This window comes from Drosophila subpulchrella, chromosome 2L (genome assembly GCF_014743375.2).
Source record: "Drosophila subpulchrella strain 33 F10 #4 breed RU33 chromosome 2L, RU_Dsub_v1.1 Primary Assembly, whole genome shotgun sequence".
Classification (NCBI taxonomy): Eukaryota; Metazoa; Arthropoda; class Insecta; order Diptera; family Drosophilidae; genus Drosophila; species Drosophila subpulchrella.
The window spans coordinates 15,742,547-15,755,985 of record NC_050610.1 but is presented as its reverse complement, the minus strand read 5'-3'; the positions used below and the strand labels follow the sequence as shown (position 1 = coordinate 15,755,985).

Genomic DNA, 13,439 nt, shown 5'->3' with positions numbered 1-13,439 from the left:
TCCCCCCTCATAATGAGAAGTATTTCATAAAGCCCCCAGACCCGGCCACATAAATTGCTTCGTGTTTGGGCGAGAAAAACTGACAACAAATTGTCAATAACATTGACTGGGGTGCGGAGAGCTGTTGTGATGGCAAAATGGCAACTTTGTAATGGAATTTATTGCCTAGAACAGTTCAAGTATGTTAACGGGCATAATAATAAATTTATAGTTTAATTTGACGGGGCGCACAAGCGCGCTGATAGGTCAAAGTTAAAATGGTCTTTGATATTGGTTTTCCATTAATTACCATAAAAAGTAGTGTGAAAAACGGTATAACAAACAGATTTGATCAGAACTATTATTTGTTAATTAGATTACATTTTTTATTGAGTTGAGATACCAAAGAAATTAATGTTTTTTAAATGAACTCTTTCAGACTCAGCCCACACTTAAAATAATATTAAACTAAAATATGAAATATGGAAATATGGAAATATGAAAATATGGAAATATTAAATATAATTTCTTGCTGGAAAAATAATATTCACCCAAAATAAATTTACAGTATTTTGATACACATAAAAAAGAAAAGCTTTATTTGTAAAAAAAGTAAATCTGAAAGAAACGGAAAACGAATAGTATTTTATTAAAAAAGTAATTTTGCAATTTGGCATTTCCAAGTTAAATGTTCTCCAAGTATACAAATTAAAAATGAAATATGTCCCGCACATCAACACACCCAATAAATTGCTCGTTTATCAACAAAAATGCATCGGAGACAGGCAGTTTCCTATGAAATTAATTTCCCTAATCATCAGTCGAGCCAGTCAGCCAGTTAACTTTCTCAAAGCGAACTCATGTCAGGACCTTGTCAACCTTCCACGAGTCTCACTCCTTCCTGTCCCTCCAATCAAGTTTATTAAATGCCTTCTGCCTGGGCACAATTATCTTCTTGACATTTTTTCTTCCTTTCTTTTTGAAGGCGGCAGTGCCTTATAATTCATCCAGCTCACTCGCTGATATGTGGAGGAACTGCCGAGATGCCTGCCAGCTGTGTTTGTCAGATAACAAAAGAGCTCAAGACTGGGCCATCCTTTTGCCATTGTTCATTTCTTGGCAGAGATTCGGGCACAAAGATATTTCCATGCGGATTCTCGGGAAATTAAGTTATGCAGATGAGAGCTGTTAGAAAAGTGTTGGCATAACTTGTTAATAAAAATATGAAAAGTGAAGACCCAAACTTGATTTAATTCTCGCCCAGCCATTACAATTCAAATGAAGCCAAATTCCATTTGGCCAAAGCTTAAGCCATAAAGTAAATTTTCCATTATTTTCTTTAATTTAAACGAACCCACACAGTCGTTGGGATTCTGTCCCTCCCATTCTGTCCCTATTCACACGGGACCACAATATACAGAACATTTGCATGACAAAGGACTTCTCCAGTTGCTGCACAATGCAAACATTGCTAAGTCGATTCTTAATTTCCAATTAAAATCCAATTTATACATAGACAAAGCGTCAAAAAAAGGGTTTATCTTTTTGCTAAATGAATTATAACTTGAGCGAGGAGTTAAATGTGATTGTGGCATTTATTTTTAAATTACCAGCTTTTCAAAATGAACTCTTACCACTCTGAATTTCCCCATCATTCAATGCTAATAATTTAACGTATCGCAAAGAGTTGGAAAATGTTGCCATTTTATTAGGTAAATTTAGAGATTAATCTAAAATACATGCAAGACATACATATGGATAGGATCTTATACATTTTACAAAAGCCAGTATTCTCTACTGTTACAAAAAATGTAAAGAAATGTATACTCATGGCTTAGAAGTTTGTCAAGTACTTTTATCTCAGCTGCTTTTTCTCGTCTTTCTTTTGAACTCGAACAATTGCACCTGGCTCAATCTTTTGTCCTTTCTCATATAATAGTTTTTGGGATCCAAACTTAAAGCAAGCAACCTTAATGGATCTTCATTTGCCAAATGCAGACTCAATAAAAAGCTTATCATTCCCGATATAAATTGATCTCGTAACTCGATAATGACATACGAGCAGTTTTGACAGGTCAAACGAAAGGTCAGCATGCGATCCCTGTAAGAGGTGGAAACCAAACTATGTGCATTATGCAAGTGAATATTTAGCACATAATCTTTCAAAGTTTCACATGATTTCAAGAACTTTTGCAGAGTATCATCTAGTTTGAGTATAAAATTATAAAGTCGCTCTAGATACTGATTCGATTTCCTAAGTCTTTTCGTTTGCAGGCACCCACGCTTGATGGACTTCAGATATATTCTATTTGCCTCTAGAATATCTTCGATCGTGTTAGCCTGGTTGCAGGCCAATAAAAGTTTTGCGAATGTCGGCTCTAATAAGTCCTTGAAGAAATAATGCCTTAGAACATTCATTAGTTCCAGACAATTCTTGATCAGTCTGGCAAAACAGTTGTGTGTTTCTTCCAGGCCCTCTAAATATTCGAAGTCGAAGCGACTGCGTATTTGCTCCTGTTGCTGAAGTATCCTTTCCAAAAGCACATAGTCAACATAATGGAATCTCCAGATGGCCATAGAGATAGGTTCATAAGCCTCAGCATCCTTGCCGAGTAGTGCAGTCCAGTATTTCGGAAACTTCCAGCGGAGGACAAGACATGACCAACACCTAGTTCCTTCGGTGAAGCCCTTATCTATATAGATATCCGAAATGGACTTGCGTGACATATTATCTTTTATTTCGTTGAAAAGCTGGATATTAAAGGAACTCTCCGGTTTTTCGAGAAACTCTTCGAAATGATTTATAAATTCTCTGATGAACTCCACATCCGCTAGCATTATGTACTTGTAGAGCTGAGAAAAGAGGTACTTTGGATTGTACTTAATTTCCCGAAGACATTTTAGGACCTTGCTGGAAATTTCCAAGTGCAGATTGCAAAGAAAATTGTAAAGTGGTTCCTGGTCAGCATATTCATAGAAGTGATCGAATTTGTCCAGCAACATTTCACGTAGCTCTTTGCTTTTCAGACAGGATTCCACCTCGATACCCAAGTACTTTTGTGAGTATGCCATGGTTTTGCCCACGCTAATCAGAGTTTCACTGAGCTGAGGCCCAAATAGGCCAGAAAAATGATCTGTAATTCGATAGCGTTTTAGCCAAAACTCACTATGATCCGATGTTATGCTGCGTTCGATGGGAAACTCATCGCAATCAAAAGAATTAAGGTGACCGCCAAGAAGCCATTGTTGAAGCCTGAATATCATTGGTTGGCTTGCCACTTTTAGCCACATTAGCAATAAGCTTCTTTGATATCCGCATCTTCGGCGCGATTGCTCATACAGTGAAACTATAATAGACTTTTCATTCTGAATGTTTTGCATGACAGCCAGAAGCCACTGAAATTTCACCTGATGCTCTCGAGTGTTTCGGTACAAACTAAGTAGGCTGCAGGGATACTTTTTTTGTCTCTTATAGAAGAGTTTAAAATCTAAGAGGTAACTTTGCAGACATTTTCGGAGAGCAGCAGCAGTTTGCCCCCGCTGCCCAAGTACATCCAGGTGGTTCGCCAACTCTTTATAGAAGTATCCCAGGTGGCCAATGATGAGCAGCAAATAGGACTCACTGAGGCTATCCTGATGCTGTGGCGAACGCAGATGCAGCCTGCCAGTTACAGATGATACCTTCAAATGCGGCGATCCGTAACCCATCATTCCGTGGAGAGCATCGGTGAATCGAGACTTTGCAGATATGTCCTCATCACCCGTATCCCTAAGTTGCCATCGCAAGGATTCGTAGGTGTCTCTCTCCTCACGCGACAGCAATTGCCTTAAATTGAACTTGCCCACCAAAGCCACCCAATCGGAGTAGCTTATTTTTCTGGAAACTACCTTCCTGGCTTGTTTAAGTTTCTCTATTATCCGCGATTCAATCGAAGATAGATCTATATGAAAGGCTGGGGAACATTTCTTTTCACCCGTAATCTCAAAAAATTGATCCAGTTGTTCATAGAAATCGGGAGCATTTGGATCATCAGAGGAACACTCATATGCCGAGTTCGATTTGAAGATTTTAATTATGGCACGAGGGGCTGCAATAATATGCCGTTGATGATGCCATTCAGAAAACATTTTGTTCCAATTTTGAAACTCAATTGTTTTAGAATATATATTCAAATCACCTGAACCATCGTTGTTGGCCATTTCACTAATGTGTCTTTTTTGTATACTTAAGCCATCAGCAATGTATTTATCCAACGGCTTTGAGTAGTTTACATTAATATCGCATTTCTTACATAAATCAATGATGGAATTACTCTCTCTAGAGTTAAAACTAAGTTCTGAACTTGGCGACATACTCCGAAACTCTTCATAGGAGCAATTTCTAGGTAAAACTTCGGAAGTACTTCTTAAGGTCGATTCCGATAAAGATGTATGTACTTCCCTTTTATGGCTTCGCCTAACGTCACTTTCCTCAGATATGTCAAAGAGGATACTAGTTTCCTCTGTTAATTCCACACTATTCGACTTGTTTTTAAAATTTGCTTTGGTTTGATTTCTCTGTAAATGGGTAGAGACACATTTTAAAGTCAATTCTGATAGGGATTTATCCACTTCCTTTAAAACGTTGAGCTTGACGTCACTCACTGTTTTTTTAATTTGACTTAATATTGGTGAGAGCATTTCCTGATTGTCCTGTTCATCGACAGATTCATGTTCTTGTCCACGGTCTTGCTTTAAATTTAGATTCAAGTATTCCTCAGAAATGTCAATGCATACAGTATTCGAAGATGTTTTTAGATCCTCTAAATCTAAATCTAGGTTTTTACTGTTTCTTATATTATTAATGCTCTCTTCACTTTGATAATTTTTTCTTGAAAGCTGGGTCAAAGACCTATCCACTACGTTGAAAATGGGTTGCGTAACTTCACTATCGGTTTGGGAAGATTCTTTCAATATTGGAAAAAGCATATGCTGATCGTCCTGCTCATCGATGAAAGCATTGGATTCTTCTGATGTCAAATAGCAGTCGTCAGAGATATCAATGGGTAAATTATGTGTAGATTTTACATTATCCGGGTTATTAATACAGGCTTCAGTGCTACAATGATTATATGAAAACTGTGTCAAAGATCTATCTCTTTTAGTAGATTGTTTTGGTTCGATTGAAAGCTTTTTTTGACCGTCCTCTTCAGCGGACAATTCACTTAATTTTTCCTCTGTAATATAACTTACAGATGTATCAGCTCGTAAATAATGCAAAGGAGTTTTTATATCTTCCGAATTATTAACACAGGCTACCGTGCAATAATTATTTTGTGAAAACTCGGTCAAAGACTTATCTATTTCAGTAATATTACTGTATTTTAGTAAAGTCATTTGTTGACCCTCCTCTTCAGCGGAAAATTCAAAGAATTGTTCCACTGAGTTTTCTGATGTTAAATTACTACCAATATCATTTTTTACTAAACAGCGATCGTCAGAAAAGTCAATGAGTAAGATATCTGAAGAAGGCTTTAAAACGTCCGGACTATTATTATTCACTTCAATAGAACAATTTGCATATGAAAACGCGGTCAAAGGCTCATCTATTTTGGAAATTTGACTTGATTTTGGTGGTAGCATTTCTTTATCGTCCTCTTCAGCGAAAAATGTATGGGATTTTTCCGCTGGTTCAAAAAACCAATCATCCACTACCGAATAACATTCCTCTCGGATATCAGTGTATAAGCTACACGAAGTGGCTTTTGGATCTTCAGTTTCAAAACAATTGCATTCAACTGTTTTTGGGCAATCTCCTATTACCACGTCTTTACATTTTATTTCCCTGTTGATACGACATTCAGCAGTATGGTCTTTTTCAGCAATCTCGATACATCTATTTAACTTTTGTGATGGACTTATTCTAGGTGAAAGCAATTTCCCATCGTCCTTTTTCTTTTGGTGTTCCGGAATTAGTTTTGAGGATATTTTTTTAGGAGATTTTAAACGAAGCCCATCAGTAAATTTTGAATTTCTCCCAAACATTTTGGACGCATTCCCTGCTTGTTCCAAAGACGGTTTCCTCGATAGCACGCCAGATATTCCATTTTGCAACGTTAATTCTAAAGACCTATCAACTTCTTTTAAAACGTTTAGCTTTATATCACTTACAGTTTGCCTCAGTTTACTTAAAACTCCGTCCGAAAACCCCACTTGGTCCGATCTTGTGTCATTTTTCGGCGACCTGACGTTTTCATAGATATCTTCACATAAATCCATTTTCGAGTCCATTTTATCTTCTATTTCAGTAATAGAATCAAGTTTATTCTTATAATCTTCATAGAAATGTTTCATCTTATCTAGGCTACCATGAACTTTATGATGACCATTAGAAGTACCTCCCTCTAAATGGAAATCAGAAAAATCATAAGAAAGCGACCTTTTTATAGTCTTTTTTAAAGGAATATGAGAACATAGTGTACTCCATTTAGAAGCATCGGGCTTGTCGTCGGTAGGTTCACAATTTGAGGTAATTCTTGCTGCAGGTTCATCGTCAAGCACTTCAATATAATCATCACTAAAAGTTTTGTTCTTAAAATCATTTGGTGGGTCAGCTTTCTCAATGATCAACGTGCCAATATCTTTGCTCTCCATTTCATCTGCGGTGACATTTTTATCCAGACCGTTCGTAGAAAAAGTATCGTTCCCAGAAACATTCAGATCTTCAACATCCTTAACTTTCTTACCATCCAAAATAACTTCCTTATCAAAATCATCCTTTTTAGGAATACATGTTTTGATTTCCAAAGGGTTTGGTGAAACAGCTTCTTTAATGATCAACTTACAAATCTTTTTACTCTTTGTTCTATCTGAGCTATCATTTTCATCCAGACAATTCGTAGAAACAGTATCGTTCTTAGGAACATTTAGAGATACAGCATCTTTAAATTCCTTACCATCCGTAAAAACATCTTTCTTAAAGAAATGCTTATATTCCTTCGGTTTTTCGGAAACTGAAGCTATCAAAATGGAAGCCACATGTCCATTTCTTCTTCCTTGACTATTGAAATCATCTAATCCGTTTTCATGAAACGATTCTGTCGACGACCCCAATTTGGGAACAATTACACGATCATTATCTTTACTTACAACATCTGTATAATTTCCAATAACGGGTGGATCTTTTGTATTGTTATCCTGGGGAAGGATTCCCAAATCACTAATGGCAATTTTGTTAAAATTATCTTTTGGAGAACTGATCGAATTTTTAAAATGAAAATTTTCTTGACCCTTAATGGGTACATATTCATCGGTTGCATTATAATCTGGTTCACTTAGATTACTTAAATCAAGCAAAGGAATTTCCTCAGAAGCAATCGAGGTATAATTTTGTAGACATTTAATAGAAGCTATATCCTTGGCGACTAAATCTTCCGGTCGGGGAATTATTGTTCGCTCAGTATTCTGCGGAACTTCACTTTCAATCCTTATTCCTTTTGAGAAGTAAGTAGTCATATTGATGCAATACTGAATAAATCGATAACCTTCAATTCGGCTTGACTCTAATTTTCTTTTTTCTATGATTTTCTCAGACACGATTTCCTTCACTGGACAGGTGTTTTCCCTATTTAATTCATCTGAGGCTTCATTTTGGTATGTCTTCAATCCCAGACAGATATTAATAAGGAAATCAGAGGATCTTCCGTAAACATCTGCAGTTCCGTTAAGACGATGCAATATGTTTTGAACCTGAGCATGCAATTGATCGATGAGTTCCACTCGATAGGCATATGACTTATTACGGTCCTCTAGTTTTGGGTGGACGGAATCAAAGAGTTCATAGCAGAGATTCAAGAACTCGCACCTTAATGGTTCCTGTTCTAAGTCCACCAGCTCCTTATAAAGACGCATAAAGAGATCGCTGCGAGTCTCGTGAAGAGTCTTCTCCTCAGAATCCACTCCAATTTGCAATTGTTCGAATTTCACCCGGAAATCATTGAGCAGCACCAGCTCGAATGAGTCGTTCGGAGTCGAACTATTTTCAGTTATAAATTTCACCGATTCGTCCACATTGTGGTTGAAGTTACCAAGGCTAACGCTCAATTCCCAGATGCCCATATACAGATCATAGCCCTCAGTATCGCTGTCATCGGAGGAAAGTTTTTCAATCGATTCAGTTCTTTTCGCTTTAATTGGAATTTTTGAAGAGTGTGCTTTGTCCATTTTTTAATATATAATATCACTTAAACTGGAACGAAACGGCAAGCGTTATAAGATAATTCCTTTTAGTTAAGATCTCTTACCTTGAAAGCAATACAAAAAACATGCATATTTTATTTTTTACAAAATTTGTGATAACATTCCAAAATTTGTTCAATGTCTGACTAACAACGTTTTCAGTGCTACATATGTACGTGTAATCAAATGGATGGGAATCTAGTTTTCCAGTTTTTTTATCCTCCAGTTCCGCAGCACCATTCACAATAATTAACCCATAAATCTGTCACAAGATTGTCGACAAGTACAAAAACTAAACCAAGCCATTCAGCAGAAATTGCGATGCCTGCGCACCTTTTTGCAGCCACAACCTTTTGCAACTCCCAGCCAACTTTTCATTCATTACATAGCTCTCAACGCGCCGCGAATCTCGAACTATATAGTGGGTGGATGTGGATGTGGATGCGGATGGTTGGCGGAGCTGGAGATGTATGACGCCACTTTTAACCTCAGACCGTAAAAAGTTTTTCGGCTGCAGCAAAGGGAAACTATGCAAAGATAAGTGAAAAAGATTATATATGCATTGTACTAAAATTTACCGCCGACATGAGTGAAGCAGTTGAGCCCCCTAGTTCTCTTGCACAAAATGGCACGAAATTTACGTGCAGCCAAGTCAAACGTAACCGGAACCGGAAAGAGCCATTTAAAATAGAGAGGCAACAAAAAAAATTTTGCTCGCCTAAAAGAACTCCTTTCGTTTTTTGGCAACAGGCCGCTTTCTCATCCTGGCCGGAATTTCAAATGACAAAAGGCAACAGGCTTTCGGGTCAAGCGAAGAACATTTATTTTGCATATTCGTGTGAAGAAAATTGGTTGCGGAAACCAGAGAGCGGCTGACTTTATAAAGTGATTTTCTTGAATATTGCAGGAACTGTTGCTTTGAAATCTGAAACGAATGTGAAAACAAAGTGGGCTCGAACAAATCTGAAAGAATTTTTTCTCTGCGGTGTATAAATAGTAGAAAAGAAAAATTATCATAACGAATTCTGTAAGTTGTATGCGTTTTTCTTTAATTTAGAATTTATATTTGAAGTTTTACTGGGTAATTTTAATTTTCCTTAAATTACATTGTAGCCAATTTTGGTTTGGGATTGAATGTTTTTGGTAAATATGTGTCACTAGATCCATGACTGCATCATTGACCTAGTAATTTCACACAATCGAACGCTTCTCGATTTCATCCCTTGGCCACTTTTTATTCTCCGGATTGGCTCTACGTAACTATACTCCAACCGACAAATTCAATGGACAGTGCACAATAGAGTCGGCTGCCTAACAAACCCAACTTGTCCGACTGTGAACTATAACCAGGGACTCACTTATGTTGTAGTTACCGATTCATGTGCATGTTGAACAAACGACTTCACTGAACAATGCAAATAATTGTCAAACTAAGCTGGGCACAAAGAAGTCAGAGTTATATAGACGAAGCTGCAAAAAACTAAAGCCAACCCCTTGCAATGAAGGGAAGCATATGATTTTTATAGCTCTGCCAGCAGGCATTGTGCAAAGTTGTTGGAAATCAAGCGAGAATACACTGAGAGAAAATATTGGTAGGAATTCAAAATCTATGAAGCGCTAATGATTACAGCTATTTATAGTTTTATAAATGGACATTACCCATGTAGCACAAGTTTTTCGTATTAATTATTTATTTCTCTAATTAATAGTAGTGTTTTGTTAGACTTATAACTGACAAGTTTTATTAAGCGATTAATTTAATATTTAAAGTGTAATTATGATCTTGACTGACTAATTACTTAATTCCAATTCAACTTCAATTTTAAGACACCAAAAAAGTCATTATAAAGATGGGGTAATGCTTTTTAGGCAAGCAAATGTATTTATAAATATTTTTAAAAATTCGTCACACAGGATTTGGTAAGTAATATACAATAGAAATTTAATTTTCAGTGTAAAATTCGTAATGGTGAATGGAGTATGAGAAGAATGCTCTGGTGATTGTCTCTGAAAATCAGAGAATCCGAAATGGCGGAGGTAAAGTCGGGGAAAAGCTATTGAAACGTGCTAAGCGGCGCTTTAATCGCGCACAAACATGGATTCGGAATGGGAAATGTGCAGGACAAATCGACAAGTGCCACAAGTCGAATCCAGACAGAGGATCCTGCGACAGAAAAAAAGGTGCACATTGTTAGCCCTTCGTCCCCTGTCATTGGCTTTTCACATTTCAATGAGCCCGAGATTCCAGCAAGGAGTCACTGCCTCCATTTCGACGAACAATGAAAGTCAATAAATTTGATTTGACATTTCCTTAAGAGACGCCCCACAGTTTTTTTCGCTGATTTGGCACTTTTTCCCCCCGGCTTGTTTGTCGCCGAGCTGCAATTGTAATTTTATTATTATGCCTGACAAAATGTCACACATTCTTGTTTTTTAATGATCGGGGCGTTGTCTGCCAGCCATGTTTTTATCAATTGGTTCAGCAGGATGAGTGTCTCGTTCTTCTGGTAGCATGTCGATGGGAAATCTTTTAAATGGAATGTAAGTTGATACTTAAAGGTGCTAGGAGCTTGGAGAATAAATTTAGTTGGAATTTTTAATGTGTAAAATTATTATACAATTATAAATTAATTATTATTGTCCTTCAAAATTCATCAGTTATACCTATAATTTTAAAAATATTGTGTTGCATACTTTTAGACACCTTTATATAAAATTTACAGCCCATCTAAAGCCTGTTAATAAGGTGTCCATAAAATAATTAACAATGTATAAATGCAATTAAGCCCTATTATTATTTTAATTTAAAATGCACCAGTCAAACCTCCTAATACTGCATACTTTTAAATGCTAAATTCATAGCCCACAGAAAGCCTGTTAATAAGGTGTCCATAAAATAATTGTCAATGTATAAATTCAATTAAGCCCTATTATTATTTTAAATTAATTAAAAATATGTATTGGTAAATCAAACCAAACCCTACAATGTGCGAAAATATATTGCCTTACCCACCAGAACCCCCTGTGGACTTATACTCCTCAGACGCCAACTAATATAGAACAGAACACCACAGAAAATTAATCATTGATTTCTGGATTCGGCCGGTGTGCGAATCGAAATTTATGCATTGCAGCAAGTTTGCCGATAATTGGGCCTGGAAACTGAAATTGCTGCAATTGCTAACCAGGAAATTAATTTACAGCCACTAGCAAGCTTGGATTGCCAAACATCTCCGGATATCTGCGACGACTTACCCACCTGTATTTACAGAGCTCATGTTGAGGGCGCTTAAAGAATCAAAAGACCGGCTTAGAATCCTAATTCTAATTAAAATCATACAACTTGCGGCAATTAGGGGAGCAGAAAGACAAGGGTATCAGCAATTACGTGCCACACTTTAAGCGTCATTTTATGGCAGACATTGAGAGCCAGGTCATATCCCATGTTTATGGCATAAGCTGCTGCTTAAATGGAACGCATCCTCATCCACATCCACATCCTCATGGTGCCTAATCCTTTCTGGAGATTCCGACATTTGCCGGGCACATACAAAATTTAAAACGTTCTCCGTCTGTCGCTTGTAATTACATTGTAATTGCAACTGGATGTCATCTTTCGTATTCTGTCCTTGCTGCTGCAGGTTGCAATGAAATTTAATGCTTATTACATTTTGGTATTTAATGCGAAGACACTACTTAGATTGGCTACATGTACTAAGAGAACAGACTTGCCATTCCACTAGAAAAAACAATTTAAAACTGCTTCAACTACTAATTTTTCATCTACGTATTATAAAATAAAGTCATTTATTCACTTACAAGTTTAAAGCAAATACCTTAAGGGTATTTAGGCATTGTCGTTTCACATTGACAAACTGCTTTTGATGTTTAGCTTATTTTGAATTATAATAGCACCAGCATTTGGGATTAGGCTTATTAGTAGACCTAAGGACATTATGCTTCAATACAATGTAATCATTAAGCCTTTCGGCAAATTGCATAAAATTAAATTGCAATTTACTCAGGAGTCGAACAATTCGAATGTAGAATATTGCACACAAACATCATGGTAAGTTTGTTTTGTTTTGCTTTGTGGCCAACTGAGTTATTATGACGTTGTTTGGCATTCAAGTGCGGGCAAAATATGTGAAAATTGTGTGCTCATTTGTGGTTAATTGAATGCATATATTACAGCTCAAATATACGGGATTTTGTGATCAAATGTCGATTTAATTGGCTTAGGAATAGCTAAGGGTCTGGCTTAGGGTTCGTCAATCTACAAATCTACAAAAACATATATGGGGAAAGGTCTGTAAATGCTTAAAATGTGAAAATTCTGTGGGCTGGTCTATGCGCCACCCACTTTAGATTAAAATTCCCTGTGCGACGGCAACTCTTTCATTTCTTTGGCCACGCAGCAAATTAAAAAATTGTGCAACAATTGAAAGCACTCAAAAAGCAGGGAATATCAGCAGAAAAAAGCTGAGAAATTGTCAAGAAAATGCAGCGATGTTCATGCCACTTACAGAACACCGGACTAGAGTAGCCAAGACAACGACCGAAGTGCGACAAGAAATTAGAAAAGGAAACCAAAGGAAACTTGTCATCGAGGGATGTGACTTGAAGATACTCAGTAATACAAAATATGTTCAAAAAATGTTTGTTTTGATTCATAATTATGTTTCTAACTAGTATTTGTGAACAGTTATTGCTTTAAAAGACTATTACTATTGATAAAGACATTCAAAAAAAAACATTTCTTTGCTCTCGCGAATTCTTAAGATTCTGAAACTGCTTGTTGATACTCAGTAATTCAAGAATATTCGAAATACTATGTACTCATTTCGTAATTATATTTATAGTATTATTATAACAGTTATTGCTGCAAAAAACTATTATTATTGATAGAGATATTTTTCGTAAAATTATTATCGCTTTGCTCTCGCGAATTCTTCAGCTTCAGAAGCTGCTGGTTGATACTCAGTAATACAAGTATGTTCGAAATATCAAGGTTGCATTTTATAATTATGTTTATAGTATTTGTAAACAGCTATTGCAGTAAAAACTATTATTATTGATAAAGACATTTAAAAAAAAAAACAGATTTCTCGCGAATTCTTCAGCTTCTGATGCAACTTGTTGCATTTAAAGCGTTTAAATCCAAAATATGTAAAATTTAACCTTCTTTACCCGAAGCGTCTGGATAATTTTATGCAAAGGATGTGAGTATTTTAATATTCTTT

The 13,439-nt window shown here is 36.4% G+C and overlaps 1 protein-coding gene across 1 annotated transcript; it reads right to left on the bottom strand.

The window, feature by feature from the left end:
- Positions 1-1,647: 1,647 nt before the first annotated feature.
- LOC119548435 lies at positions 1,648-8,372 on the bottom strand. Its single transcript, XM_037855684.1, has 2 exons — positions 8,262-8,372; positions 1,648-8,206 (listed from the first exon to the last, which is right to left on the bottom strand). The coding sequence occupies exon 2, from the start codon at positions 8,179-8,181 to the stop codon at positions 1,840-1,842; it is 6,342 nt and encodes a 2,113-aa protein (XP_037711612.1). The 5' UTR covers positions 8,182-8,206; positions 8,262-8,372; the 3' UTR covers positions 1,648-1,839.
- Between the last annotated feature and the right edge of the window lie 5,067 nt (positions 8,373-13,439).

What these genes read in the sequence shown, in the direction of transcription:
- LOC119548435 (XM_037855684.1), bottom strand. Translation starts at nt 8,181, where the DNA reads ATGGACAAAGCACACTCTTCAAAAATTCCAATTAAAGCGAAAAGAACT.